General features: G+C 33.3%; 2 protein-coding genes across 4 annotated transcripts; one reads left to right on the top strand and one right to left on the bottom strand.

The window, feature by feature from the left end:
- Nucleotides 1-153: 153 nt before the first annotated feature.
- On the bottom strand, nucleotides 154-25,227 carry LOC123670831 (UTP--glucose-1-phosphate uridylyltransferase). 3 transcript variants are annotated; one of them, XM_045604395.1, is made up of 6 exons: nucleotides 25,092-25,227; nucleotides 6,732-7,151; nucleotides 3,391-3,610; nucleotides 1,731-2,081; nucleotides 758-1,167; nucleotides 154-433 (listed from the first exon to the last, which is right to left on the bottom strand). In XM_045604395.1, the coding sequence occupies exons 1-6, from the start codon at nucleotides 25,134-25,136 to the stop codon at nucleotides 326-328; spliced, it is 1,554 nt and encodes a 517-aa protein (XP_045460351.1). In that variant the 5' UTR covers nucleotides 25,137-25,227; the 3' UTR covers nucleotides 154-325. The 3 variants fall into 3 exon arrangements, with proteins under 3 accessions (XP_045460351.1, XP_045460352.1, XP_045460350.1); XM_045604396.1 differs by lacking the exon at nucleotides 25,092-25,227 and adding an exon at nucleotides 17,612-17,860; XM_045604394.1 differs by lacking the exon at nucleotides 25,092-25,227 and adding an exon at nucleotides 8,944-9,099.
- Nucleotides 25,124-25,987, top strand: LOC123670836 (riboflavin kinase). Its single transcript, XM_045604400.1, has one exon. It carries the CDS (start codon nucleotides 25,266-25,268, stop codon nucleotides 25,704-25,706), a length of 441 nt encoding a protein of 146 aa, XP_045460356.1. The 5' UTR covers nucleotides 25,124-25,265; the 3' UTR covers nucleotides 25,707-25,987.
- Nucleotides 25,988-26,113: the final 126 nt, after the last annotated feature.

The raw sequence follows: 26,113 nt of genomic DNA, 5'->3' as shown, positions 1-26,113 counted from the left end.
ATTAAAAAAATAGTGAGTTTCATACATAAAAAATACAGAATAATCAAGTATTTTTTCAATAATTTGAAATTCAAAATAAAACTTGGACAGAGTAAAAATATATCATTATATTTGGAGAAAAAATATGTTCTCCATTCGGAAGTAAAAAATAAATAAAATTCAGATATTTATTGTAACAAATATATAGACATAAAAATAACAAATTTCAAACTTTTGTAAATAACAAATTAAAGATGAGACAATATACTCAAAAATACATTTTCAAAACAGACACATTTTAAAATTACAAAAAGAGTTAAAAATAAAATTAATTTTGCCTAAGTAACTAGTGACTCAATATGCGCAAATTACCTGTAATTATTTTATTTTCTAGATTTGCACCAGATGGTATATCTATTCTTTCTCCATGATTTGCAATTATGATAACTGTTCCCTAAAAAAAAAACTTTATGGTTAGTTCCTTTCAAAGAAAGAATATTGATTGAATAATATTGGAAATGTTACTGATATAGATTTAACTATTTGCAATTATTCTATCATGGAAATACCTTGTCTTTTTTATCCCGAAATCATTTTAATCGATATGTGGTTGAATAAATATTGATATGAGTTCTCAACATATAAAGTCTAAATGATCCAAAAAAATTCAAATTTCATACATATTTTTATTTCCTATTTAGATTGAAGATTTTATATGACCGATAACAGATTGAAATATGTGCTGAGGTAAAAAAATAAAGAAATTGTTTATACTCACTTTCAAAATCACTCCTCGACCAAACGTTACATCCCCAGATACAGTCAAATGGTCGAGTTCAATCAAATCAGGGATATTGGAGAACCTTCCAAGAAATTCTTTAACTTTGGCAAAGTGAGCGTCTCCTAACTTGATTAGAGGCGTTGTTGGGAACATTCTTTGCGGAGACATTGTTAAAGAGCCATTTTTAAGATTGTATAAGTTGCTCATGACCAGAAGAAGGTCAGAGGTCTTTTTGACTGGTAAGAAACGACTACGAGGAACGTTTATACCTATGCCCCCTTCGAAAATTTTCATTGCTGCTCCAACAGCAGTTTCAAGTTGTATGATGTTCAGTCCATTATCCAGATGCTTGTTGTTTATAATTATTTCCATATCAAGAATGTTTTGCTTGAGAACCCTGTCAATGGCTGGAATAAAAAGAAAATTTCACAAAAACCCATTTTGAGCTCAAAAAGAATAAATAATGAAAACCTATTTTAACCTTAGGAAAAATATAATTACTACATGTTTCAAAAATACTCATAAAAAATAAATTTTTTCATTGACACAAAAAAATATACATAAATGCAAAATTTAAACAAATTATCATCAAACTTATTTATCTTATTTTAATCAAAGATTATAAGGGTGGAATTTCGCCTGATTAAGTGAGATTAGTTTTAACATAACATATCTTCAAATATGTTCTTCTTACAAAAGAAGGAACTCTGGGAAGGGAGTTAAATCCTCAATACCCAGTAATACCTGACCACCAAAAGATCGAACACATCTTGACATTTTGTCAAAGCTGCTATAGTTCAATAGAACTTTGAAATTAGATTAGGAACTGTAGCTTGAAATATGTTATGTTACCATCAATATACGATTAGATAGAAAGTAATGAGCATTTTTATGAAACTCGCAATATTCTATATTTCGAAATTAAAATGTTGAAACATTATTCTATAATAAATTAAATAACTCAACTTACCGTCCAATTTTACCCATAAATTATTTGTATTGAAGTATTTGAATTTTTTAACGGACTTGAATTCATCGACATGTTCTTTTGGTACTTGTGCTATCTCGAGAAGTCTCAATTTATTCTCATAATGGATAAGGGTACCTCCTTTGACATCAGCCTTAGTCTTTTCTGTAACTTCCATTACAAACTCATGCTGACCCTTTTCATTAGGACTGTTCAACAGGAAATTCAAAATATTTAGATCAACTGTAGCTCCCAAGTTGTCAACGTTAGAAAGGAAACAGTACTGACGGCCTTCCTTGAGGAATTTGGAAAGCAGACCACTGTTCTCGAAGCTCTGATAGAAGTCACCGTGGCCTAGAAAAACATTCATCAAATAAATTGGTTTCCTAATGGGTTATGTTAAAGGAATATTTAGACAAAGCCTTCAGCGGGTTCCATAAAACTTTTATTGTATGGATTTTTAAATCATTTATCTGTTCAATTTCAGTTCATTTTTTCATCCACCATAAATTTCAAGTTTAAATCAATAAGATGGATTCGTCGATCAAAATTTTATGATACCCGTCATTAAGTCTATCTATACAATCTTGGCAATACTACTTCTTGATATAGTGAATATAATGCGAGGATCAGAGAAGAGTAATTTTCACTAAGATTAGTGGAAATAACTTTGTTTTATTATTTTATCTTTAATGAATTTCCATCAAGTAAGATTTAAAGTATCCCTGTAGAGTTGATTGATGCCCACTCATGTACTGGCGACCTTTCGATCCAGAACTGCCAATATGATCTGATGATTAAAATTTGAAATGCGCGACACACGATAAGTTTGAATCAAACCACTAACCCTGAAAACCTAGTAATGAAGATCGAAGAACTGGAATGTCACCGTGCTGAGTGCAGATCTTCGGTTCTTCAAATGTATGCCACTATATGAAAAACGAAGAGTTGATGCTAATGAATTCTATCGTTACATAATGATGAGAGAAATGAGAAACACTAAAAGTTAAATAAGGTGCTTCCAACGAGACTTCTTTCTCATATTTGAAATTAAATAATCAAACACCATATGTAAATCATCTCTTTTATTCTTATACTCCTTACTTTTGATCTTCTTTTAATTCATATACAGGGTGAGTCTTTGACTTGTAACATAGTATAAAGAATGGATTAGTATTAGTACATACTATGCTTGTACATATATTCCAACCGAAGATTCCTGAGGTCGAAACAAACACTTTTTTCCTTCACAATTTTTATTTCTCACTTAGTATAAAGGTCATCCTGGATGACCGGACTTTGATGGAATTTTGTGTTCGGAAAATATTCATCACATCAATAAAAAACTATATTCTGAAACTCATTTCCTTCGATTCCATTCCATTTGCGAGATATGACTGAAAATTACATTTTTTTTGGATTTTCAGCAGCCTATATCTTTTCAACCGAGCCGAATCGGAAAAAATGGTAAAGGAAGAAAGTGTTTCCTTCGACCTTAGGAATCTTCGATTGAATTATATGTACGAGTCAAAGACTCACCCTGTATATTAAAAAAGATCAGTTATAAATAAAGTGAGTTTTTGTTGCTGCATTTCTTATTTCCAATAGATAGAATTCGGACGTTTTAGATTAGGCACATTTAGCGATTAGGAAGCAACTTTACCTGGTGGATACCAAGCTTCCAAATTAGCTTGTGTGTCAGGAGACTTGGCAATTGGCATCAGAGTATCTCTGTTGATTCTGGGGAAGCAAGACTGATTGAATGTGTGAATTTCGACCTGGAGATTTTTGTATTTTCTGATTATTTTCAGAGTATCTTCATCTGTATTGAAGGAGTTCATGAGTACCAAAGGGACATTGACTTTGTACGTTTTATTCAAGTGCTGAAAAAGTATTATTGTTTAGTGCATATTTTGTTATTCTCATTGGCGACAACAGATGCCATATTGAGCTAAGTATAAATTTTGGGAGTATTACAACACCGAAAATAAAAAGAAATGTGCTGGCTCATTTTTTAGAAGGGAGAATGGGGAAGTAGAATATTTTATTCATGAATAGCAAAGTAATTGAATTTCATAGAGATACTGATAGCAGCCCAATATAATCATATAATGTTTGCCAGACCAAGTTCTGTTATGCAGAAGGTGTATAAGGAAATGACCACTAAGTTGCCATAATAGTGATTCCTTCAAGGGTTGTAGTGACTCTCTGCGCAGCTCAACATTACTCGCGTGTTCATTGGACACAAAGAACCATGTGCAGCTCAGGGTACGATCCACAGATCCCCACATGTTGAGGCTTCCTAACAACAGCGCCGATAGCAAGCTAACCCTTGCATTTCCGCCCTCACAACTCGCTGGTGTCTCTCCTCGTATATACCTTCGTACATCCTCCTCTGGGGCGTTGCCGGTAATGGCAGGGGAGTGTGTGGTGGCTCTATACTAGCCCGAGAGATTGTGTTAAAGGCTGCGCAATTCTAGAAAGAACGGCACCGCTTAAGACATAATCCCAACCGTTTTACGACAAAGTCACTAGGCTCGGCTGTGGTGTACTTATATGACCACTTGAGTTGCAATACTGATGATTCCTTTAGTGGCTCCGGTATGAAACACTGCAATCCCAGATAGAGGTATAGAAGGTAGTTTTATTCACAAAGGATATCTCATGAAAATCAATATTTCTTGGATTTTCATTGGATATTTTGAGGATATCTCATTAATAATTGTAAGGAGTTATCGGTAACATAAATGGATTTGGTATTCGTCGGATATCCTTTGGACGTCCATAGAACATCCATTGTCCCTATGAGATATCTCATGGATATGTTATAGATATCCCTCAGACATCAATAGGAAAAAAACTGTGTTATCTGGGATTGAAAAGGAACTGCCTACCATAGTTAATCCAGTTGCTTGGAACAAGACACCACAAGCAAACATCGATTATCTCATTTGTCAAGCTTCAGTACTTTGGTCTCATAATGAGAAATAGCAAATACCAGGCATTACAGCTAATTTTGCAAGGCAAAGTCGAGGGTATAGGAGGCGGCCAGGCAGAAGAAGACATTCATGGTTGTGCAATCTCCGCAAAAGGTTTGGAAAAAGTTCGGTACGATTTTTTAGGAATGCTGTCAATTAAATGAAGCTTGTCATGTTGATTGCCAATGTTCAGCACGAATAGGGCAAGCCAAAAACAAGAAAGGAACATATTAGATTAGATTCAATTAGGGAGGTTCCGTTTCACTACGACCATCAGAGCTATTCTTTCCACAACGTGATTTACGCTTCAAGGAGGCTAATTCCTCACTTCTACAAGTTTTGTGTCTAAAGCAGGTTTTTCGTTGGTTAACGATGGCGAGGCATTCCGTCACTAGGTGATCTAGAGTTTCTTCCTCCTCCCCACAGAATCTGCACTCGTCATTTTCTATTAGACCCATTCTCATGAGGTGTTTACTTAGGCGACAATGCCCTGTGAGGAATCCAGTGAGGAGGAGTAGCAATTTGTACTAAGATCCAGATACGTCTTGTATCTCGTAGAGTCAAAGTTTCGAAGAAACTTTTTGAAGTGATCCAAACCAGGTAGATTCCGCCAGAGTATTTCTCTTTAGGTTTCTTCCTTCTCCTGAAATTCTTTCTTGTAGGCACATTTGTCTACGCCACAGAAAGGTTCCGGGCCGATGAAAGGAGTTCGTGCTCCTCTTCTGGCAAGTTTGTTGGTCTCTTCATTCCCTCTAATTCCCGAGTGATCAGGAACCCAAATTAAAAAGACCTTGTTATTTTTGCCTATTTCATTAAGTTTTTTTCGGCACCCCAATACCATCTTAGAATCGATGATATGTGAGATCAGTGCTTTGATTGCAGCCTGACTATCAGAATGTAGCGCTATATCCATTTATGATAGTTTCTTGCTAGGTTAATTTCTACACATCTTTCTATTGCAATTATCTCTGCCTGAAGGAAACTTAGACATCGGCCTAGCTATATTGAGCATTTGGTTCTAGTCCCGAATACTCCAGCGCCAGTCCCTGTAGTGGTTTTGGAACCATCTGTGTACCGTTTGATGGTATTCTTTTTAAGAACTGGGATTGTGGACATTCATGTTTTTGCAATCTCTGCAAAAGGTTTGGATACAATTTGGTATGACTAAGGAATGCTGCCAATTATACAGGGTGGCCATTTGAAAACGAAACAGACGAGATTACAGACGAAATAAAGTTTTTCGATAGAAATGCTCGGACAGGTCGATTTCTGTTTCGAGGGGGACAACTTAAGATGTAGGTTACGGACGCATAGCGCTTCAACCCTTGCTGCTACAACCCCCACCCCCAATTTTTGAATAGGGAAGATGGGGTGAGTGATACCTCAATTTAAAGGTATTTTTATACTGATTTCAGCACAGTAATTGTTTTTTCATTTTATGCATTAGTTCTCGAAATATTCATGCGTTAGTTAGTTAGGAAGGAAGCCACAGTCATGGTTGTTTTGAAGCTCAAAATGTCGATATTTCACAAAACACTACAAGTTCCATGAAAACACCACTTCATTTTCAAATACTTAGTTAAGAATATTTCGAGAACTAATGCATAAAATGAAAAAACAATTACTGTGCTGACCTTAGTATAAAAATACCTTTCAAATGAACCCCATCTTCCCTATTCAAAATTTGGGGGTGAGGGTTGTAGCAGCAAGGGTTGAAGCGCTATGCGTCCGTAACCTACATCTTAAGTTGTCCCCCTCGAAACAGAAATCGACCTGTCCGAGCATTTCTATCGAAAAACTTTATTTCGTCTGTAATCTCGTCTGTTTCGTTTTCAAATGGCCACCCTGTATAAAGCTTGTCATGTTGATTGCCAATACTCAGCACGAATAGGACAAGGCCAGAACAAGAAAGAAATGGTAAAGACATTTCATCTAGTTTGTGGTATGCATAAGGATAGAGTGGGAAAATTGCAGGATACTTGTGCGCTTAACCAAATTAACTCTCCAGAATATGCAATTAGTTTACCTCGATCTGCTGCACTGTCAAGTCCAAGAAGGTGAGGTCGTTTCTGACAGCAATAACAGATTTTGGACCGTGGCATCCCATCGAGGTTCCCAAGCCACCGTTAAGCTTAACAACGACCAATTTGTTCAACATTTCGTGCGCGATATCTGTTGTCGGTTTTTCCAGTGTATTGTAATCCCTGACTGCGTCGTTCTGTAATTTTTCGATTTTTTCCCAGTCCACTGATGGACCCGATTCTTCCAGGAACCTGGAATAGAGCTGGACGAAACCGCGGAAGTTTTTGGATAGATCAGGTTTCTTGACATTTGGACAGGCATCTTCGAGCTTCTCTAGTTCTTTATGAAGAAGGGATAAGGCTTCTTTCTTGGTGGCCTCGAAGAATTCTTGGTTGCCGCTACCTGCCCTGGCATGACCTCTAACCTGGAAAAAATATATATCGTTACTTTATATTCGGCAGCAATTAATTTCAATTTTGTGCCTCAATTTTTTTTAGCCTTTCCTTTTAAATTAAAAGAAACCCTAAATGTGAGCCTATTTATATCACTATGGACAGCCTGGCCACGCTGAATTCCCTGGAATCACATAGCCAGAGATCTTTGCTGATATGGTAGTATCGTAATACCATATAGCAACTGGCCAAAGGCCATGGAGTAACTCTACTATGGATATCGCCACAACCACAATAGTTGTGGCGACAAAAAGCAATTAGACATAATGTCTGTGTCTAGCCGAATTGGTCGTCACAGTACTTAATATAAATGAACTAGCATTAGTGTAATAATGGTCTTTCGTGGTACTTGTGCATACAACTTTTCCATTCATAGGGTTCTCAGAAAGATACAATAGAGAATATCTTTCTCCTACCCTAATTAGTGTGCAGGCACCATGATACCATTGCGCAGGCCTACAACTTAGAGAATAAGAAAAGGAAGAAGAAATTCACGGTGTACAATATGATTTTATGTATGTAACCCAGATATAAAAACTGGGAAAAGGAGAGTTCAGTGGAGTAAGTTACGAGGTGATGACCAATTGAGTTAGTAGAGTGATCAAGGATGTTTCCAAGTGCTTTAGCACAATAAGGTCGTCGTCTCTCGTCTATTAGTGTTTTAATAATTCCCACGAAAACGCGATACCCCAAATAGTATCAAAGGAAATTAAAGAACTGATGAACTTGCGAAAAGAGCGTCAAGGTTTAACACCTGTTGGCCCTGAGCCTTTTGGTAGTCTAGGAAAAGACCAATAAAAGTCAGCAAACCAACAATAGAATAACCTTCTGGAGGAACACTTCCGGTATTGGTAAAGGTAAAGAAATTTGTGGTGGTTTCACCGACCTATACCAGAAACTAGAAAGCTCTTGAAACCGCCACTAGCAGAGCTCCCATTAAGAGTAGAACCGCTGGCAGACCACTGTCTTTTGTATCACATATGGAAAAGGCAGCAGATGATCTTTTGAGACTTTGTGGAACGTAGGTAGAAACCTAGAAATATCTGAACATATAGTTTGCAAATGTCGAGGGTTGACTGTCCTAAGAACTCATATGGAATATAGTCATTCCTGGTTACCTCCCCACAAGATAACTGCCAAGGTTCCTAAGGATGTGGTCGGTTTGGTTAACACTATCGACATCTTCCTTGGGTTTGTATGAATGGGTAGGGTTAAGAATGAAAGATTCATGTGGTTCCTGGAAAGGTGATCGAGACACAACGACCTCTAATCAAAATGATAATAATAATGAATACTTTATTATTTTTTCACCTGTTCATCTAATTTTAACACTCTATTTAATTCCGTACAATGGCGGGTTGACTAGGCGTTTCCTCATTACAAAAAATAGTCGATTGCTCATTTAGCATTGTGATCTCTGATAGAACCATAGATTTAACAATGAGCAATGTCCTCATTTATTAAAAAATAACCACCATAACTCATCATTGGTAAGTTGAATATAACACAATACCTTTCTTAAAATCTGATTCTTAATCCATGGGTGTAGCAACCGAATTTTGAATCGAATTTCATACACCTTTATCATGTTCACCAAAAATGGTCTAACATTCTTAAGTTCTTAATACCCAGGACTCAGGGAAACTTGAATATTTCAAAATATTAAAATAACTGTAGGATCTTCAAAAATTATCAGGTGTGAAGGAATTGACGTGTACCTAACTACTCATCTTTTGGCATATTTCATTAAGATTGACTACTTACTTTTTCAAAACCCCCCAGAGGTATTTCCAATTTAAAATTTCCCAAACGCAAAACTCTCCAAATATTTTCCCATGACATAAGGTATATTATGTTTATTGTACTATTTTTCTCATCTTATTTGAGAACATCTTTGAATACAGGATGAAAGATCACCCGACTTCTATGCTCTCCGAACTAATAATTATGCAATTATCTTCTTCTTCTGATGATTCAAATTTCACGGGAAAAATTTTGATATTTGATAATACAGACGTAATCTACCATTCTATCTGTCGGTGGTAAACAGTTTTTTTATTAATTTGCTCGCTTGTTTCAAGAGAACAACGGCCTATCACTGAAATAGAATTTATTCGTCAGATTTTACTGAAACTTTGTGTTTATAGGTATAAAGTTCATCGATGAAATTTAGCGATGTAATATTAACATGGGAAAATTATGATAATTTTTCTCATCTACAACTAGAGATTCACGGAGTTCACGTAGTAGTTTTTCAATGTCAAGTTGAGTATTTATTTATCAAGTACTTGAAAAATCAAGTACATTCCATCAAGTTAATTGATTTTTAGCAGTGTCATTGTGTAGTGTGTACATCAATAAAACAAATGATGAAATGAGAAGGAACCTCACAAGAACATCGGTTAAAATTTGATTTCAGCGACAACATAAACGACGGAGTTGGTTTTGCGTGTAGATATACAATAATAATTTAATGCTTTGTTTGAATTTTATAGTTGATTGTGTCCTAAGAAATATAGATAATTTAAGGAGAATTGAAAAAACTTATATTTAGGTCATAAAAAATGAGACCGAGTTGAAATTTGATGTGTTGATGTATAATAACTTCAAGTTTCATGCAAAATTTCACTTTCATGCTCGTGTTCATGTTGATTGCGTCACCAGAACCATAAAAAATTCAAGCAGAATATCTAAAAAAACCCAATATTCTTAAATTCTTTTCATATTGGTGGCTCATGGTCTATTCAGTCTCATCTTCCTAATCTTGGAAACCTCGAGATATCAGAGTGAATTGGGTAAATCCCAAAATGTAAACTAAGTAAGAAAATTTCTGTGGGAAGAGTGTTAAACATTTTCTTGAACGATTGAAAACGTTTACTATTTAAAATAAACCAAAACCTAAGAACACTAATAAGATTCTAAGGCCAAAACAGAGAGAGATCAATGATTTTGATGAGTAGTATAAGTGATCATAAGAACGAAACATAGAGAACAAATTGAAGCATACAAAGGTCATTTGAATGTCGTTACACACCAATCTAAACTTTAAATGTTGTTTTTTCTAATTAACACGAAGTTGAAGTTTTTCATTGAAATTATCTCATCAGAGACTAAATTAATGTATGTATAGAGTTGATCTACTGATGTTAATCAAGCTATATATGTTTTCATATATGAATTCGTCAATTTAAAATGTGCAGTTTAAACTTCATTGAAAGGGAAAATAGATGAAGCATTCTTTAATTGTTTATCTTGAATATATTTTTCGGACTCCTTCCATCTTATTTACAATATCTTATCAGTTAGTACATCGTATTTATTATTATGTAACATCATTTTATCTGTTCAATTCAAACATTCAATCTAATTCGAACGGAAAATCTCAATTTGCAATGTAACTGTATGTAAATGTATAGTTCGAAATAGAAATCCCAGTTACAATATTTTCAAATAAAAACTTTTGTAATCTTTCAAGGAAACAAATTTTAACCTTTACCGAAATTATTACGTTAAAATGTGTTGAATCTAAAAGACGAATGAATAACATTTCTTTGCAACTTCTACTGCATCGAACATCCTATACTATAGTCCATGATTTGCGATCCTTGAATTTCAAGGGCTAAAAATAATGGAATCAAATTTGAATAAATCATTCCTATTGTTCTCACGGTAACTTTCGAATGGAGGAATCTAGAAACTAAAAATGAGAAATACTTAATTAGCAAAATATTGAAAAAAACCTCATTAAATGAGCCTTCGAGAGCTCGAAAGGAAAGCAAGTTAGTGCTGTTCTTGAATTTTCCACTCGAAATCGATATCCATAAATTTTTCTGGTTTCAACAAATGCCTATCAATTGAATTAGTTAAAAATGGATGGCTACAGGGATTTTTCAACGTCTCAACCTCAGTACGAATGCTATAGTTTAATGCTAATGATGTAAATTACTCACCTTCAAATCTACTGATTTAGGTTAATCGAGCCAATATGGAGTTTGAATTGAGTTTGATCGAACCTCTATTATTGTGATTTCAATGAGTTGATATATTAAAAAAAATTGGGAGATTTGATTTTGTGACGTTATTGTTGTTGGTTAGTTTATCTAGATGAGGGGTTGATATAATCCCCTAGATACAAACTAAAATTTTCAACATAGTCGGATCTATTTTAAGAGAAATATTGGGTATTTTTTTTGGATATTCTGCTTGAATATCCTATGATTCTGATCACGTGATCAACATATTTTACATCGAGCTTAAAATTGTTAAGTATTATACATTAACATGCAAAATTTCAACTCGGTCGGATCTCTATAGGTACACTAAAATATATTGAGTATTTTTAATCCTGAAATTCTAAACGACCCAAACGTAAAATTTAATTTCCTTAGAATTCGTAGATTGGAAATTTGCAAGAATTTCGATTGACCATATTTACGAACTTAAATCATATTAACTAACTTGACCGCTTCGGTCGAGATCCGAGCCTACCCTAAAAATTTCAAGTTTTTGGGTTTTTGTTGAAATTTCTTACGTATGTTCAGATTGGGTCGAAACTGATTCCAGCTCTTCCTGATAATGGAATGATATTCCCATATCTTGCATTCTGTTTTTCCGATTTTGATGAAATTTAATATGTATATGTTCAAATCTGGTGAAAAGCCATTCTATAGGAATTTCAGCGTTTTCAGATGTAGGATACGTGGAATTCTTGATTTCTCAAATCTCTCGTTCTGCTTCCCCGATTTTGTTGAAATTTGTTACGTATATTCAGATTAGGTCGAAATCGATTCCTTACGAATTTCACCTCTTACAAATAGAGGATACACATTGAGCATACGCAAACGTGAAATTTCCGATATTTCCATATCTAGCGTTTTGCATATCCGATTTTGATGAAATTTATTTCCATGTCTTTCATTTTGCTTCTACGGTTTTGTTGAAATTTGCTACGTATATTCAGATTGGGTCGAAATTGATTCCTTCTTCGTGAAATTTCCGTATCTCGCGTTTTTCTTGTACCATTTTGATGAAATTTATTATGAATTTTTGGATTGGGCCGACAGTGATTCCATAGAAATCTAAAATCGATATTTGGTTTTCTACTAGTCCAATATTCATGAAATTCGATATGGGTATTGAGGCCATGTCAAGGGCTGATTTTAGGAGCGAAGAAGGAGGAACCATAATGCCAGAGAATTTTCCGTTTGTTTTATTTTGAACACAATTTTGTGATTCAATGACATATGTATAACGTAAGAATGGGTACATATAGTACTTTAAATGTGCCAAATAAGTATCGAGAATTATGATCAATCCAATAAATATACCTATTTTAGTTATTAAAACATATTTATGCGTATTTACCGATATAACTCTTTAGGTGAAGTACCTAAAAGTAAAACGCTTCCTAATGTAAAATTTAAAATATAATATTTGTTCAATAGTTTTATCTATTGTAAAGATTGCACGGCACACTTGATATGAACTGACAATATGAAGAGTTGTAAATAAATTACATAACGACATAATATATGACGCTGAAAATACCTTTTAGACAGGTACTTTCTTGACATTATTAATGTTTTTTTTTAATAGTACGCGATCTGGGCAGCTGTCATCTTTTGACATTCGACAAGTAAAACCTACGCCATTACTAAGAATAGAACGATACACGCTTCAACAACGCATTGAAATTGTCAAGAGATAAAGGACAAACGACAGTATTTTGCATACAGATTGAAAAGTTAGGCCTTAAAGTTCAGTTAATACAAGAACTCAAGCAGATCAAAATATATTTCACCGTATTTTCATCGAAAAATCTTCTTCAGTGATGAGGCCCATTTTCACTTCGAAGGCTATGTTAATAACCAGAATTTTCGCATTTGGGGCTCGAAAAATCCAAGAATGATTGTTGAAAAGTGTCACTGTTTTTGGGCTGGAGGTGTGATTGGACCTTACTTATTCGAAAATGAGGCTGGTGCAACTGTAACGATGAATGGATTGCGCTACCGAGTTATGATTAATGATTTTTTATGGTGGCAATTGAAAGATATTGATGTATACGACGTTTATTTTCAGCAAGACTGAGTTACGTACGCCCATGGAATAATAAACATAGATAGAGGAAGAAGAAGCAATTTTTACATGTCCCCAACATGGTAAGATTACGTTGTCGGATTGTGATATATTTTTAAATCCATAATTTTACTATCATTATGAATGTATATTATATTGAATGAAATATATTTGATATATTATATTGAATGATATATTTGAGTGATTACCGATTAAATATGCAAATTTGAATAATTGGTATCCGATATTTTTCTAATCGCCGAATTTATAATAAGGAGAATATTTATTATTTTCTGTATCTGCCTGCTGAAATCCAAGGTATGGCAACTTTTGCTTTCCTAGTGTCTTCGTTGTTTCTGATATATTGAGGTATTTATTTCAATATATTTTGGGTCAATATGAAACGTTGATTCCCTATGGGACATAAGAAGTGCGTTCTTTGTGGAGAAACTCGCGAATTGAGTGAAATGTCGTATCACTGATATGTTTTCATTTCCGCGCGCTTCTTGTCAAATTTGATAGTTCATGTTGGGGACAAAATCTGCTTACTGAAAATGATGCTCCCTCTACCTATGTTTATTACTCTGAGCTATGTGACAATTATCTATTCAAAACATTAAAGATGGAATTCGTGAAGTCATCGAGAATATACAACCGCAAAAACGTGAATTGGTCATGAAAAAGACATTGTGCTGCAATCGTAGCCGTGGCAGCCATATAATTTTCCATCGTTAATGGCATGGGTACCTTCCTCTCCACATCAAAAAACATCCTATGATTTCTCTTGAAATATTCTCGTTTCTCTTTTACTATCAAAATGAAACCTCTTGATAATGGAAATGGATTCCCCGCTTATCACTTGGTGAAACGCAATTTAAATATTAATAAAAGAAATTAAACCCTTTACTGAATAAAGTAAATAAATAAAAATAAATTAAATAAAAAAAAATAATTATGAAACGTACCTATAGTCGAGTGTTTTATTTTTTTATTAATATTGAAACACCTCATTGGAAAACCCTTTATATACAGTGAGAACCGAATGTGAGGGTTTTTCCAATGATATCGAATTTTCAAAATTTTTATATTTCTTCTTCTAGTCATACGAATCTCAAAAATTTCTGCAATGAACTTCGTGCCTTTATTTGACAACTAACTATACACTTTCAATTATATTTATTTTATTTATTTATTTATTTATTTAATACATTAATTCTACAAATCATCATTACATTGATGTTCCCATAGAATGAATATGTTTCATTTTTAAAAATTAGTACAATGCAAAAGTAAAAAACCCACATTATGAATATGTCATTTTATAACATTTGAGTGATCTTATAAATAATTTTAATGAATTTTTCTTCTTTACTTCTTCTGGTAAGTTGTTATATTCCATTACAGCCTGGTAGATCGGTGAATTTTTGGCTCTATTTGTTCTTATATTATCTAAATGGTAATTGTTTATTTGTCTTGTCTGGTAATTATGTACGTCTAATCTTTTTTTGAGTTCTGTGTTGAATTTAAGCAGGCCATGCTCCATCTTGTATATCAGTTTACACTGCTCAACGACCTTTGTGACCTTCATGTTGGGTATCTTTAGTGTGTCATATAACTCAGTTGTTGGAGTATCATATGGTAGATTATATATTGCCTTCAAAGCTCGATTTTGCAATCTTTGTACCCTCTGTAAATTGCTGACTGATGTATTTGACCACACACTAATCAAGTACGCCAGCACAGAATGAATATTCGAGTAATATAATGTTTTTTTTGCTTGCTTACTAAGATAGGGACTAACTGTTCTCAATGCTCCAATAAGAGGTGTAAGTTTACGTGACAAATATTCTATATGTTCGGTCCATTCCAGTTTTGTATCGATATTCAATCCGAGGTAGGTGTGCAAATTTTTTTGATTGATTTTGATTCCATTTATTTTGATGTTTAGCGGCTTTGAGGGTTTATTTTTTTGTTTGAAAAGGAGAGCAACCGTTTTTTCCACATTCAAGATAAGTCTGTTTTCAGTCAGCCATTTCTGAAACTTTCTAAGGTCAACTTCAACTCGCTGCTGTAAAGTGTCTAAATCCCTACCCTCGTAGAACAACGCTGTGTCGTCAGCAAACATATAGTACAGAGCCTCCAATCCCGCAGTCTCGAGATCCTCTACGAACAGAAGATACAACAATGGACCAATCACTGATCCCTGCGGTACTCCCTTCAATACCCTTTCCTCTGAGCTTCTTGTCGTTTCTATTACTGTGTGATGTCTTCTGTTCCTTAGAAAGGTTTCTATAAGGGTATGGGCTTTATTGTTTATTCCCATCTTTTTCAGTTTCCCCAACAGTAAATCGTGATCAACCATGTCAAAGGCCTTTCTCAAATCTATAAACACTACTATCACATAATTTCTCGCATCTATACCTGTACTTATTCTTTGTACTAGATCTGTTGTGGCACCAAGGGTTGAGCTATTACTCTGAAAGCCATATTGATAGTTGGAAAAATTGAAGTATGAGCAGATTCTGTTTTTAATTACTGTCTCTAGTAGTTTAGAAAATACTGATGTAAGTGCTATAGGTCGATAATTGTTGGGATCTGTTTTATCTCCTTTTTTATATATTGGGATAATTTTGCTTTCTAGGCATTGTGTCGGTATTATCCCTGATTTAAGTGCATTGTTTATATAATATAACAGGTGTTCATTCATAACTGGATATAAAAGAATTAACTCATTAGCTGTAATTTGGTCATTTCCTGGAGATGCATTTTTCTTGAGATTTTGTAGTATCTTCTTCAATTCACTTTCTGAGCATTTTTTCAAATATATGGACCTATCAACGCAGTTCAACTCAGTCTCACCACTTTTTATTGGACTCCATTTAATGTCCGATTCAACATGTATGAATAATTTGTTCAATCTATCACAAATTTCATTTGGTTCTTTATATTCTCTTCCATTTATTTTTAGTTTTTGGATGATATTTCGATTTATATTTCTTGTGTTTATTAATTCCTTGATTGTATTCCAAAGTTTTTTTGTACTTGAGCTTGCACTCATAAATTTTTTACAAAAATATTTCTGTTTAGATTTCCTGATGACTTTGAATACAGCTCTCTTAAGTTCGAGGAATTTTTCCTTATTCTTCGTGTTTGTCGGTTGTTTTTTAAATTTTTTATAGGCTCTATCTCTTTTTTCAACTACCTTTGCAATACTTCTATTATACCATTTGTTATTTTCAATATTTTTGAACTTTTTGATGATCGTTGCCTCTGATTTTGCTTGTTTGATTATATTAATAAAAGTTTCTCCATTAAATTCCGTGTCCATTTTTAAAGTTTCCAATTTTTCTTTTACAATATTCACGAATTTCGATTTATCCAAGATTTTTTTAGTAATAGATTCTTTATGGTTGGAGGATTTCTTTTTCGTTTGCAGATTTACAACAATTTTTTTGTGATCAGATATCGGAGTGTCATACAGTTTACATGATGCAGTTAATTTTTGGGGTATTATTATATGATCAATATTTGTTTTCGAATCGTTTTGTACTCTTGTATATTGTTTGGTATTTAAAAATTTATAAGTATTAGATAGAACAGTTTCTTTATAATTGGTTGTCGTATTATTATGGCTCTTGATATCCAAGTTGATATCTCCTATTATGATGTTGTTTCTTCTACTCAATAGTTTTTCAAGTATGGGAAAAAAACATTCCGTCTGATTTTTTTGGGATCTGTATACTGAATAAAGATTCAATTTATATCGATTTATTTTTATACCAACAATGTTTACAAAATTTTCATGATAACTATATATAGCGTCATGTTTAATATCATCTCGTATGAATATGGCTGTACCTCCACCCCTAGTTTTCCTACAGCTACAATATCGGATTCATATTTTCTGATTAATGATGTGTTATGGCAATATCATCATCAATCAGATCTTGATGAAATCTTGTGTACACCTGAAGGTCAATAATAAATTGGGCTATCCAAAAATTTAGCCTTGTAGCTAATCCAATTGAAAAAAAAATCAATCTCAGAGTTCCGGGAAACTTTTAAGTGAAGATGAACAAAAACGCTCAAAAAAAACTGACATTTCGTTGGAGAGCGCAATTCTCGAATTTAATTCGTATTTAATGACATCTAATGTCAGTTTGAGAATTATTCCTGATCAGTTTAATAAATTCAAGGCGACCTCTGAATGTGTTATTATTGTAGGTACAAAAATTTCTTATTTACGAAAATTAAAAAAAACGAAATGATATATTTCGCATATTTAACAAGGAATGTTTTTGCCATAAGTCAAGGTCGCTAAGTACGTATTTCACATATTATTTGAATGAGGACTCACTTTATCTAACAGTTGATCCATTTCGAATACTGAAACAAACACAAACACAGTAGGGACTGTCTACTTTCGACACAGGATGTGCGAGTACTATACCATTCCAGAATCTGAATTATTTCAATCTTGAAAAATACGATTATTATCACATGCCGATATCAGAAGTGTATTTATGTAACGTGAAACGGAATATTCATTGAATAATTTTAGGCGACATATCGCTCGATAGACTTAGAAGGTTTAGAAGTATGTTTATATCTGATGTTCCTAGGGCTTTCTATCGACGTTGTTCCATATGTAAATGAGTATTTATTCTATGGCGTATGTTTAAAAGAGTCATCGAATCGATGACAACGCGCGACCCTTCAAGGTCGAGTGGAAGAGCACAGATATCCTAATATGTAAGTGTAATAACACATTTTCTGAATTAGCTAGGTACACGCAAACCTAAAAAGACGGAAAAGCAATGACGTGAAGTCGGAACATTTGAGCGCTTGTTCATTCATGCGCCCTTGAACACCGCATGACTGCATGCCGGTTAATTGAGTAACTTTTCACAGTCTTCTAGGTTAGGTTTTCCTTTGCAAAACCAACTTTCAACTTTATTTTAAAGTTGAGTACTTTGATAGGAACTAGGACAGGTAGTGAAGAACAAGACTAAGTTGAACTACTTCTTAATTCATTTATTTGAAAGTTTTCATTAGGGCAATGAAATGGAAAAACAAGAACTACAGATACAACTTTCATTTTCGAAATTATTAGGTGTACACTTTGCTTCCGCCGTTTTGCAATAGTTGGTAGTAGCGGTAAATGGTAGTCGAAATAAATAGATTGTTGATGTCATACAATAAGCTTAGGTATTTGTAAACATAACGCCATCGGAATATTAGTCCATTTATGTCTGCATCATGAAGTTATTATCGATTAAAAATGTCAGCTTACGAGCCAAATTCTCGTCATTTGCGGGAGGTTTTAATTTTCTGCTTTAATACAAATGAAGAAATCTACGGCTGAGGCTCAACGAATGCTCTCAAATACCTACGATAAGGCCGCTATTAGTGAAAGAACGTGCCGAGAGTGGATTCAACGCTTCAAGAATGGTGGTTTTGATGTGAACGGCGTTTTTTTGCTGCTGCAAGGCAAAGAAGGAAGGGATTTCTGCATCGCATTGTGACTTGAGACGAACAGTGGATTCATTACGATAATCCCAAGCGCCGAAAATCATGGGATATCCTGGCCCTGCTTTCACGTCGACGGTCAAACCGAACATTCACGGTTCCAATTTCCAATGTCATGCTCAGTATTTGGTGGGATCAGCTCGGTGTACCTAGTGTATTTTGAACCGACTAAAAGAATCACAGGTGATCGTTATCGAACGCAATTAATGCGTTTGAGCCGAGCATCGAGAGACTGCAATACAACTAGGGACATGATAAAGTGATTTTACAGCATGACAATGCTCGACACCATGTTGCGAAAGTGGTCACGACATATGTACTTGGAAACGTTGAAATGGTTTATCCTACCCCACCCTCCGTACTCTCCAGACGTTGTTCCCTCGGACTATCACTTGTTTCGATCAATGGCACACGGCCTGGCTTTGCAGCGTTTCCGGTTTTATTAAGAAGTAAAAAATTGAATCCATTCGTTCAAAAAATGATCAGTTTTTTCAACGTGGGATTCTTACGCTGTCCCAAAGATGGGAGAAAGTAGTGGCCAGCGATGGACCATACTTTGAATCATAAATGTATAACAAGTTTTTCACAATAAAGCCTCGAATTTCGGGAAAATAACGGCGGAAGCAGAGTTATCGAAAAAACCATAGAATCAAGGCATGTAAATTTATTGAGGAAAAACCGTTTCATCAAAGAAAATTTTTTTGTAAATTTGACTGGTTTTCAAAATAAGAAGGTGTAAAGATAATTTCTCACCAATTGTTTTTCTTCTTGTTTTCTAGAAAACAGAAAATTTTTTCTTGTAAAATACTTAATAATATTTTCCCATATTTTAGATTCTGAGTCCGAATTCCCATTCAAAATCAACCTGAGGAAATTCAGATTTCATATTCGGAAATACATCCATGTCTATGGTTCTGTGGGTTGTGGTGATAGATTTCCTACAGTTCTATAAATATTTTAATTTAAAATTTTAAAGTTTTCATTCTCGATTATAATAGAAGCGAAAATATAAAGCCTGAATTTTTCATTCAAAGTTCTTAATGTATTTACTCTTGAATAAATAAGTATTATTTTGGTTCTTCAAGATTGATTAATGAAAATGCATTCATTATATACCAACTGACAAAGAAACTGCAACACCATTCCACGCTTTCATTTCATGATTTTATGTCGTACAATAGATTATCAGAATTGAATTTTATTCTATTTCTTTCCTTGATTTAGGTTTCTTATTTCTAAAAATAAACCTTGAAAATAGTTCAAGGAAAAATGATGTCAACCCCTCCAGTTATTTTCAAAGTTAACGTTTTGAAAATGAGTATCAAAAATTGAATAAAGAAAGAAAATAATGAACCAAAAAAAACTTATCTCTCTGCTGAAAGAGCTTTACAAATTCGGTGTAAAAATTAAAATTTAACATTCTTCCACAAGTTTTTACATTCACAAACGATCCATTAAGTGGCAAGTTTTTGAATGAACGATTATTAGAATTAGCCTTCTGTACGAGTATCTCCAAATTTTCATTGAAATTCACGGAATATTTCCATGAATATTTTTCCAAACCTTCTTTCGGAAAATAAGTATTTCTATGAAAGTCAAGAGAACAATTTTGAAAATATTCTGAAATTTGGAACTTGGCGACATAATAGTTATTTGCAAAACAAGCATGTTCATCTCATTTTGAAGAGAATTTAATCAATGAACAATTAAAAAATTTATCATTTTTGATATGAGATGAAAGGTATCGTCTCTAGTGATGGTTGCTAGGGCATAAGATGTCTAGCATGTGTCCACTTACACTTTATAAAATTCAAGATAAAACTGGTAATTCAATTGATTTTCGCATCGTTTCCTGTAGCGCTCCCACTAAATTCCGCTGTCATTTTAGAAAATATGAATTATATTCAAATGCGCCACCTACGGGGGAAAAGGTAAGTACCGGTAATCCCGAGTTCGAGACTCCAGATTGATTTTAAACAAAATGTAATCAGTGGACAACTAGTGTTTTTAGATATCCTACTAGGACACTGAGTATTTTATTGTTTGTAATCTTCAAAAATATATATATGGAAATCTTCGTAGAAATTTTGATACGTGTGTCAAAAAAATGATCGCTAGTGAATTAAATAATATCGTTTTGTATCGTCGAAATTGGATAAAAAAATAAAATTCGAAAAATATTTTATTGTGGCCATACTGTACCTGCACAATATTTTTACCTGTTGTCAATAGTTTGTTTTGAGGTGACCACATTCTGATACACAGAATCTTTACGAGTGTTTATCAAACGTTTCGACAAAACTATCTGAGATTATAGATTGTGGTTACTGCAAAATCATTATGATTATGTTTTTTTTTTCATTGATTGACAATTGTAAGTTTAGAACTCAGCTTTTTTTTATCTTGATAGTTTTATTTCTATTTATTTTGTAGTACGTATCATAACGTATTAATTTTTTTCTCATTACTCATTAATATATGAAAATGTAAAAAATGAATGTTCTCGAAATATTTAAGTTTTGGAATGTGAAGGAACCAAAGATCAAATGAAAAAATGAGGAAAGGACTGACGTCAGGAGCTTTGGAGCGCCCGTTTATTCATGAGAGAATTGCGCCCTTGGAGACCACACATACCTATATACTCTCGGTTGACATCTAATTCCGCTCTAAAACAATGAATATTTCGAAGAGGCTTGGAAGGGACGATTACCCCCTTCAACACCGCCACTGGAAGAAGAAACGAGTGTTTGAAAGTCCCTTTTACTTCATATCAGTGCTTTTCCCCTTTTTTTCTATATTATATTCGAATTTTCTATGATTTGACGTCTAAAACCAAATTTTGCACGAATCTCGGAATTGTTTTTCTGTTTTTCTATATCACACAAAATTTCAATAATTTGTTTTCAAATAAATATAAGTTTTTTTTCGATATTCGTCATGAATTTTTTATGGTTCTTATAACTATTAGATACGCAATCATTTTTTTGTAACGCCTTATTGTTGTTCGGTAACGAAGCTTTTGCGAAGTCTTACTTTGACCTGAAAAAAAACGCCCCTGAAATCTTGATACCTACTGAATTTTGAATCACTTGTATATCACGTAAATTTTCGGTATCTCTTTTCCAATATACTTCATAAGTTTTCTATGGTCCTGACGAAATTATCAGCTTGAAATTGGTATTTCACATAAAAACTCAAAATTTCATATGAATCTCAAAACCTCGAAAACATTGAATAATTTTTGTCGATATATTATTCTTGAATTTCTATGATTTTGGTTGAGCGATCAACAAAGGCGAGCATAACAAACCACGAGACTTGAAATTGCTATCCTACTACATTCAAATTCAAATTTTCATCCCAAAATTCTCAGTTTCGAAATCAACATCGAAACAAAATTTCCAACCCCTTATTTACGGAACCCTCTTATTCCTATTTTGTTTGTGACTACACATCAGTGTTTTCCTCATTTTCCGGAAATTAATTCGATTCTTTCTTTAATGAGTTGAGATATTTCGTGAAAATCAGAATGAAACATGGTACCCCAAGTATATTGGAAATGATAAAGCAAAATTGGTACCTATCATATTTGATTTGTCATAATTATCAGCTAAAATACTTGTCCTTGATAGATCCGACAGATGAGTTAGTTTTTGTAAATTATTTGAAAGTCATCACATCAAACAAGATAATAGAATTGCAAACTCATCTGAGAATGGTCTCGTCATTCGAGATGAATATACCTATCCACCTGAAACTTGGTTTTCAAATAAATGAAAAAATATTTCCTTCGGGCAACTAAACTAAATAAGGAACTAGAAATTAGTTAGATAATAGTCAAACGAATATTCATGCGAAATCTCGTTAGGATCGTATTCAGATTTCACTGAATTTTGGCTGTTTTTAAAATTTATCGTAATGAGTGATCTGAAAATTCAGCTACACATGAAAAAAACGTTGGCATCCGAAAAAACTCCGCTCAACCAAAAAAATGTTAAAAATATAATTATTTTAATTAACGATGAATATTTTTCATTTTCGTGATTAGTTTAATTCCAACTACCGAACTGTTCTAATATCTAGTCCCCAAGTTTGTAAAATTATTTATTTTTTTGAAAAAAATTCCTTGTCAAATTTTTTTTCAAACAAAAAAACCGAAAATATCCGAAATATACTGAAATCCGAAAAAAAAATCGATCAGGTGCAAAAAAATACGCAATTCAGATTAAAATCCGCGGATTGCCTAAACTGAAAAAATTTAAACTTGCTAGCATTCATTAATTATTTTTATATGTTTTTTCGATTCTTCAAAAAAATTGTTCCAAAAAAGTGCTCAAACACATTGTATTGAAAATATTTTACTTATTCCAGAGACACAGTTGTTGTCTCTGCTAATTCTATATTTTCATGGAATGTCACTTTTCAGGTTAGTAGAGTAGTGTCAGCACTCTATGGTCCGATGTCCGATCAACTGTTGGGGCATGGGGGTACCTACTTATTACCATTGAACTTTAGTTCAATGTTTATCACAACAAAAAAACAGCCGTTCTGCTAATTTGGAGTTTTGACTTAAGATTTGTGTTCAGAAAACCGAATTAAGTAAAAGATTCTTGCGAAACTCCGTGTTGAAATTATATTGATATGCAAAAGTTCTCATTTAGCAATTTGCTTTCTTTTCTCATTTTTTCTCCCTTTCACTAGTCAAGATTCACTCCCAAATCAAGCAATCTAAATACGGAAAATTATTTTAAATCACCTATAACACAAAAGTAAAAAACCACATTATTTATCAAATTCTTCCTATAGGAAAATTACACGACTCCCAATAGTTAAAACCAAGGATACTCTCAGTCCTTGGGTTCATTATATTTTCATCACATTGTTATAAGTGCATCGAATATCCGAGTGCGTTAAATCACATGACAATTGTGCTGCGAAACATTTGTTATAATTTATATTAAGGTAACATTTTTTTGCCTAATTTGTATACATGAAAAATTAATATTTTTTCAAATCCATATTTAAATCAAAAGTTAGTTCGATAAATCGAATTGCTATGAAATTATACTTGATTTGAACGAACATTCCGCTATATCCAAGGCAAAAAAATACATTTTGCTTTGTGTGTAGTATTCGATTGTAAAAATATACTAGTGAATAACCTTAATTCTACTCAGAGTATCGATAATTTTTGGAATTTTTAATCATATATGTATAGAGGCAGCTGAATAACATAGCTAGAACGAGAGCTATTATCGGCATAAAGCCGAACTGATATATTGAGCTGATAAGATGGATAATAAATTACATTTATAACATTGCCAAAATTCTTTTTTTACTTCAATATTTGTGAAATTTTCATTACCTGACTCAAATAAGAAAACTAGCTATGCTACGCTACTATTCGCAACGTTCAAGTTGTTTCTGTAGTAAAATTATCACAATCTTGCAACCATGTAATATTTTGTTGGGAATTGATTCTGATGTCCGAATGAATTAACTTGATTGAAACAATTATTCAATAATTCATTATTTTTAATGTGTTAGAATCAGTGTTTCATATTCAGGTCTAATTTTTTCTATTAAATTCAGGCTCGAAGGTCCCAATAACTTATAAACACGTGGCTTACGATTCGGGTTTTCCAGTAGAATACCTACAATCTACAATTCAACCTATTCAAAAGAGCTTTCCTGTCTATGACGATCCCTCCTATTCCCCACTGTGTATTTCCCTATAGTTTCTACTTACGCAATAAACAGAATTTTTGAGAAATCGTTTCCAGAAGAAATAGAATAACTTATCAATTAAAAATAAGTGATAACAAGTCAAAACAGTCTGAGATGTACTTTAAACCTCTAATAGGTACATAATTGTTTTTATATCCTTATCAGTATTTCAGTGGGAAATTGTGTTATAAATAGGTAAGACAAAAGTTATGTGTGCTTGGAATTTGGTGCCTATTCATGGAAAGAATACCTTTATCTTGGTCAAGAGTTCTGATATTGACAAAATAACTACAGGAATATTTCCAACCAGTTCAATTTACCCAACAGTTTGACAAGAGATTTCTGAATATATCAACCACAGAATTTCAGAGTACATACGTGATTTCTAGAAGTGATTGAATATTATTTAGCTTTGTTTCGTTAAGTATACGTATTAAACACCAAGTTCCCTTGATAAGTGAAATTAAATTGTTTCGATCAAAACGTTCGCGGTCAAATAAAGGACGATTGAGGTGAAAAGATGAGATAACCTTACTTATCTAAATTATTTACATTACACAAGACAGAACTGTTTCCTTTACCTTCTTTTCTTCCTCTTGTATATTCAGCATAATGATTGATTTCATACACTCTAACACTTAGCAATATAATAATTATTAATATTATTTTTAATCCAGAATCGAGCAACCGAGAACTATCTGCGCAGGACTGTGCATCATTTCGGAGACCTTGAAAAAAGTGGAATTTCAAGAAAAATGAAGAAATTTCTGCCACATTATTCATCTGGGATAGTTGTTAAGGGCTTTGGTAGGGGTTCAAAAGAGCTGGGAATACCAACAGCTAATTTCCCGGAAGAAGTCGTCAATAACCTCCCTCAAGATATGGAGACAGGGGTGTATTACGGATTTTCTCAGGTTGACAACGGTCCAGTTTACAAAATGGTAATGAGCATTGGTTGGAACCCATATTACAAAAATGAGAAGAAATCGATGGAAACCCATATATTGCACAAATTCGACGAAGATTTTTATGGAAAAATTTTAAAAGTTGTTATTTTAGACTACATAAGACCTGAACTCAATTTTAATTCGTTAGATGAATTGATAGACACAATAAAATCGGATATTGCAATAGCTGAAAAAAATTTGAATCAGAGTGAATTCAAAAGTTTTCAAGAGCACCAATTCTTTAGTTGATTGATACTCAAATAATAAGATTATATTCTAAAGAAAACATAATAGGAAATCGCGATTGGAATACAAAATGAAAGACTTATTATTATTCACTATTATACTTAGTTAATATACACCATATTACATTCCTTATCTGGTTCTCATTATTTGTACTTAAACTAATCTTCCTGGAATTTTTTGATATGTCCATCATTATGCATTTGTATTGTCTCCTCAGGCCTTTGAAAATGTTATTATATTTTACATAGAAATAATATATGTATATAATAAATGCAAAAGTATTATTTTCTCGTATATTTTTTCAAAACTGAAAAGGTAACCCAACACTTAACAAATATCAGTTGCTGAATCAATTGTAATGATTTTATGAACTGTGAAAAAACATTATCTGGAAAGACTATTAATAGCAG

This window comes from Harmonia axyridis, chromosome 1, assembly GCF_914767665.1.
Source record: "Harmonia axyridis chromosome 1, icHarAxyr1.1, whole genome shotgun sequence".
NCBI classification, from domain to species: domain Eukaryota; kingdom Metazoa; phylum Arthropoda; class Insecta; order Coleoptera; family Coccinellidae; genus Harmonia; species Harmonia axyridis.
This window is presented reverse-complemented; position numbering and strand designations above follow the sequence as displayed.

Bases quoted from the DNA above. Each gene is read 5' to 3' on its own strand.
- LOC123670831 (XM_045604394.1), bottom strand. From the start codon at position 9,021: ATGTCATGGGAAAATATTTGGAGAGTTTTGCGTTTGGGAAATTTTAAA. The intron at 3,611-6,731 runs GTAAACTAATTG...ATACTTTTTCAG, and splicing joins TGACAGTGCAGCAGATCGAG to CACTTGAATAAAACGTACAA. The intron at 1,168-1,730 runs GTAAGTTGAGTT...TTTTTATTCCAG, and splicing joins TTTATGGGTAAAATTGGACG to CCATTGACAGGGTTCTCAAG.
- LOC123670836 (XM_045604400.1), top strand. From the start codon at position 25,266: ATGAAGAAATTTCTGCCACATTATTCATCTGGGATAGTTGTTAAGGGC.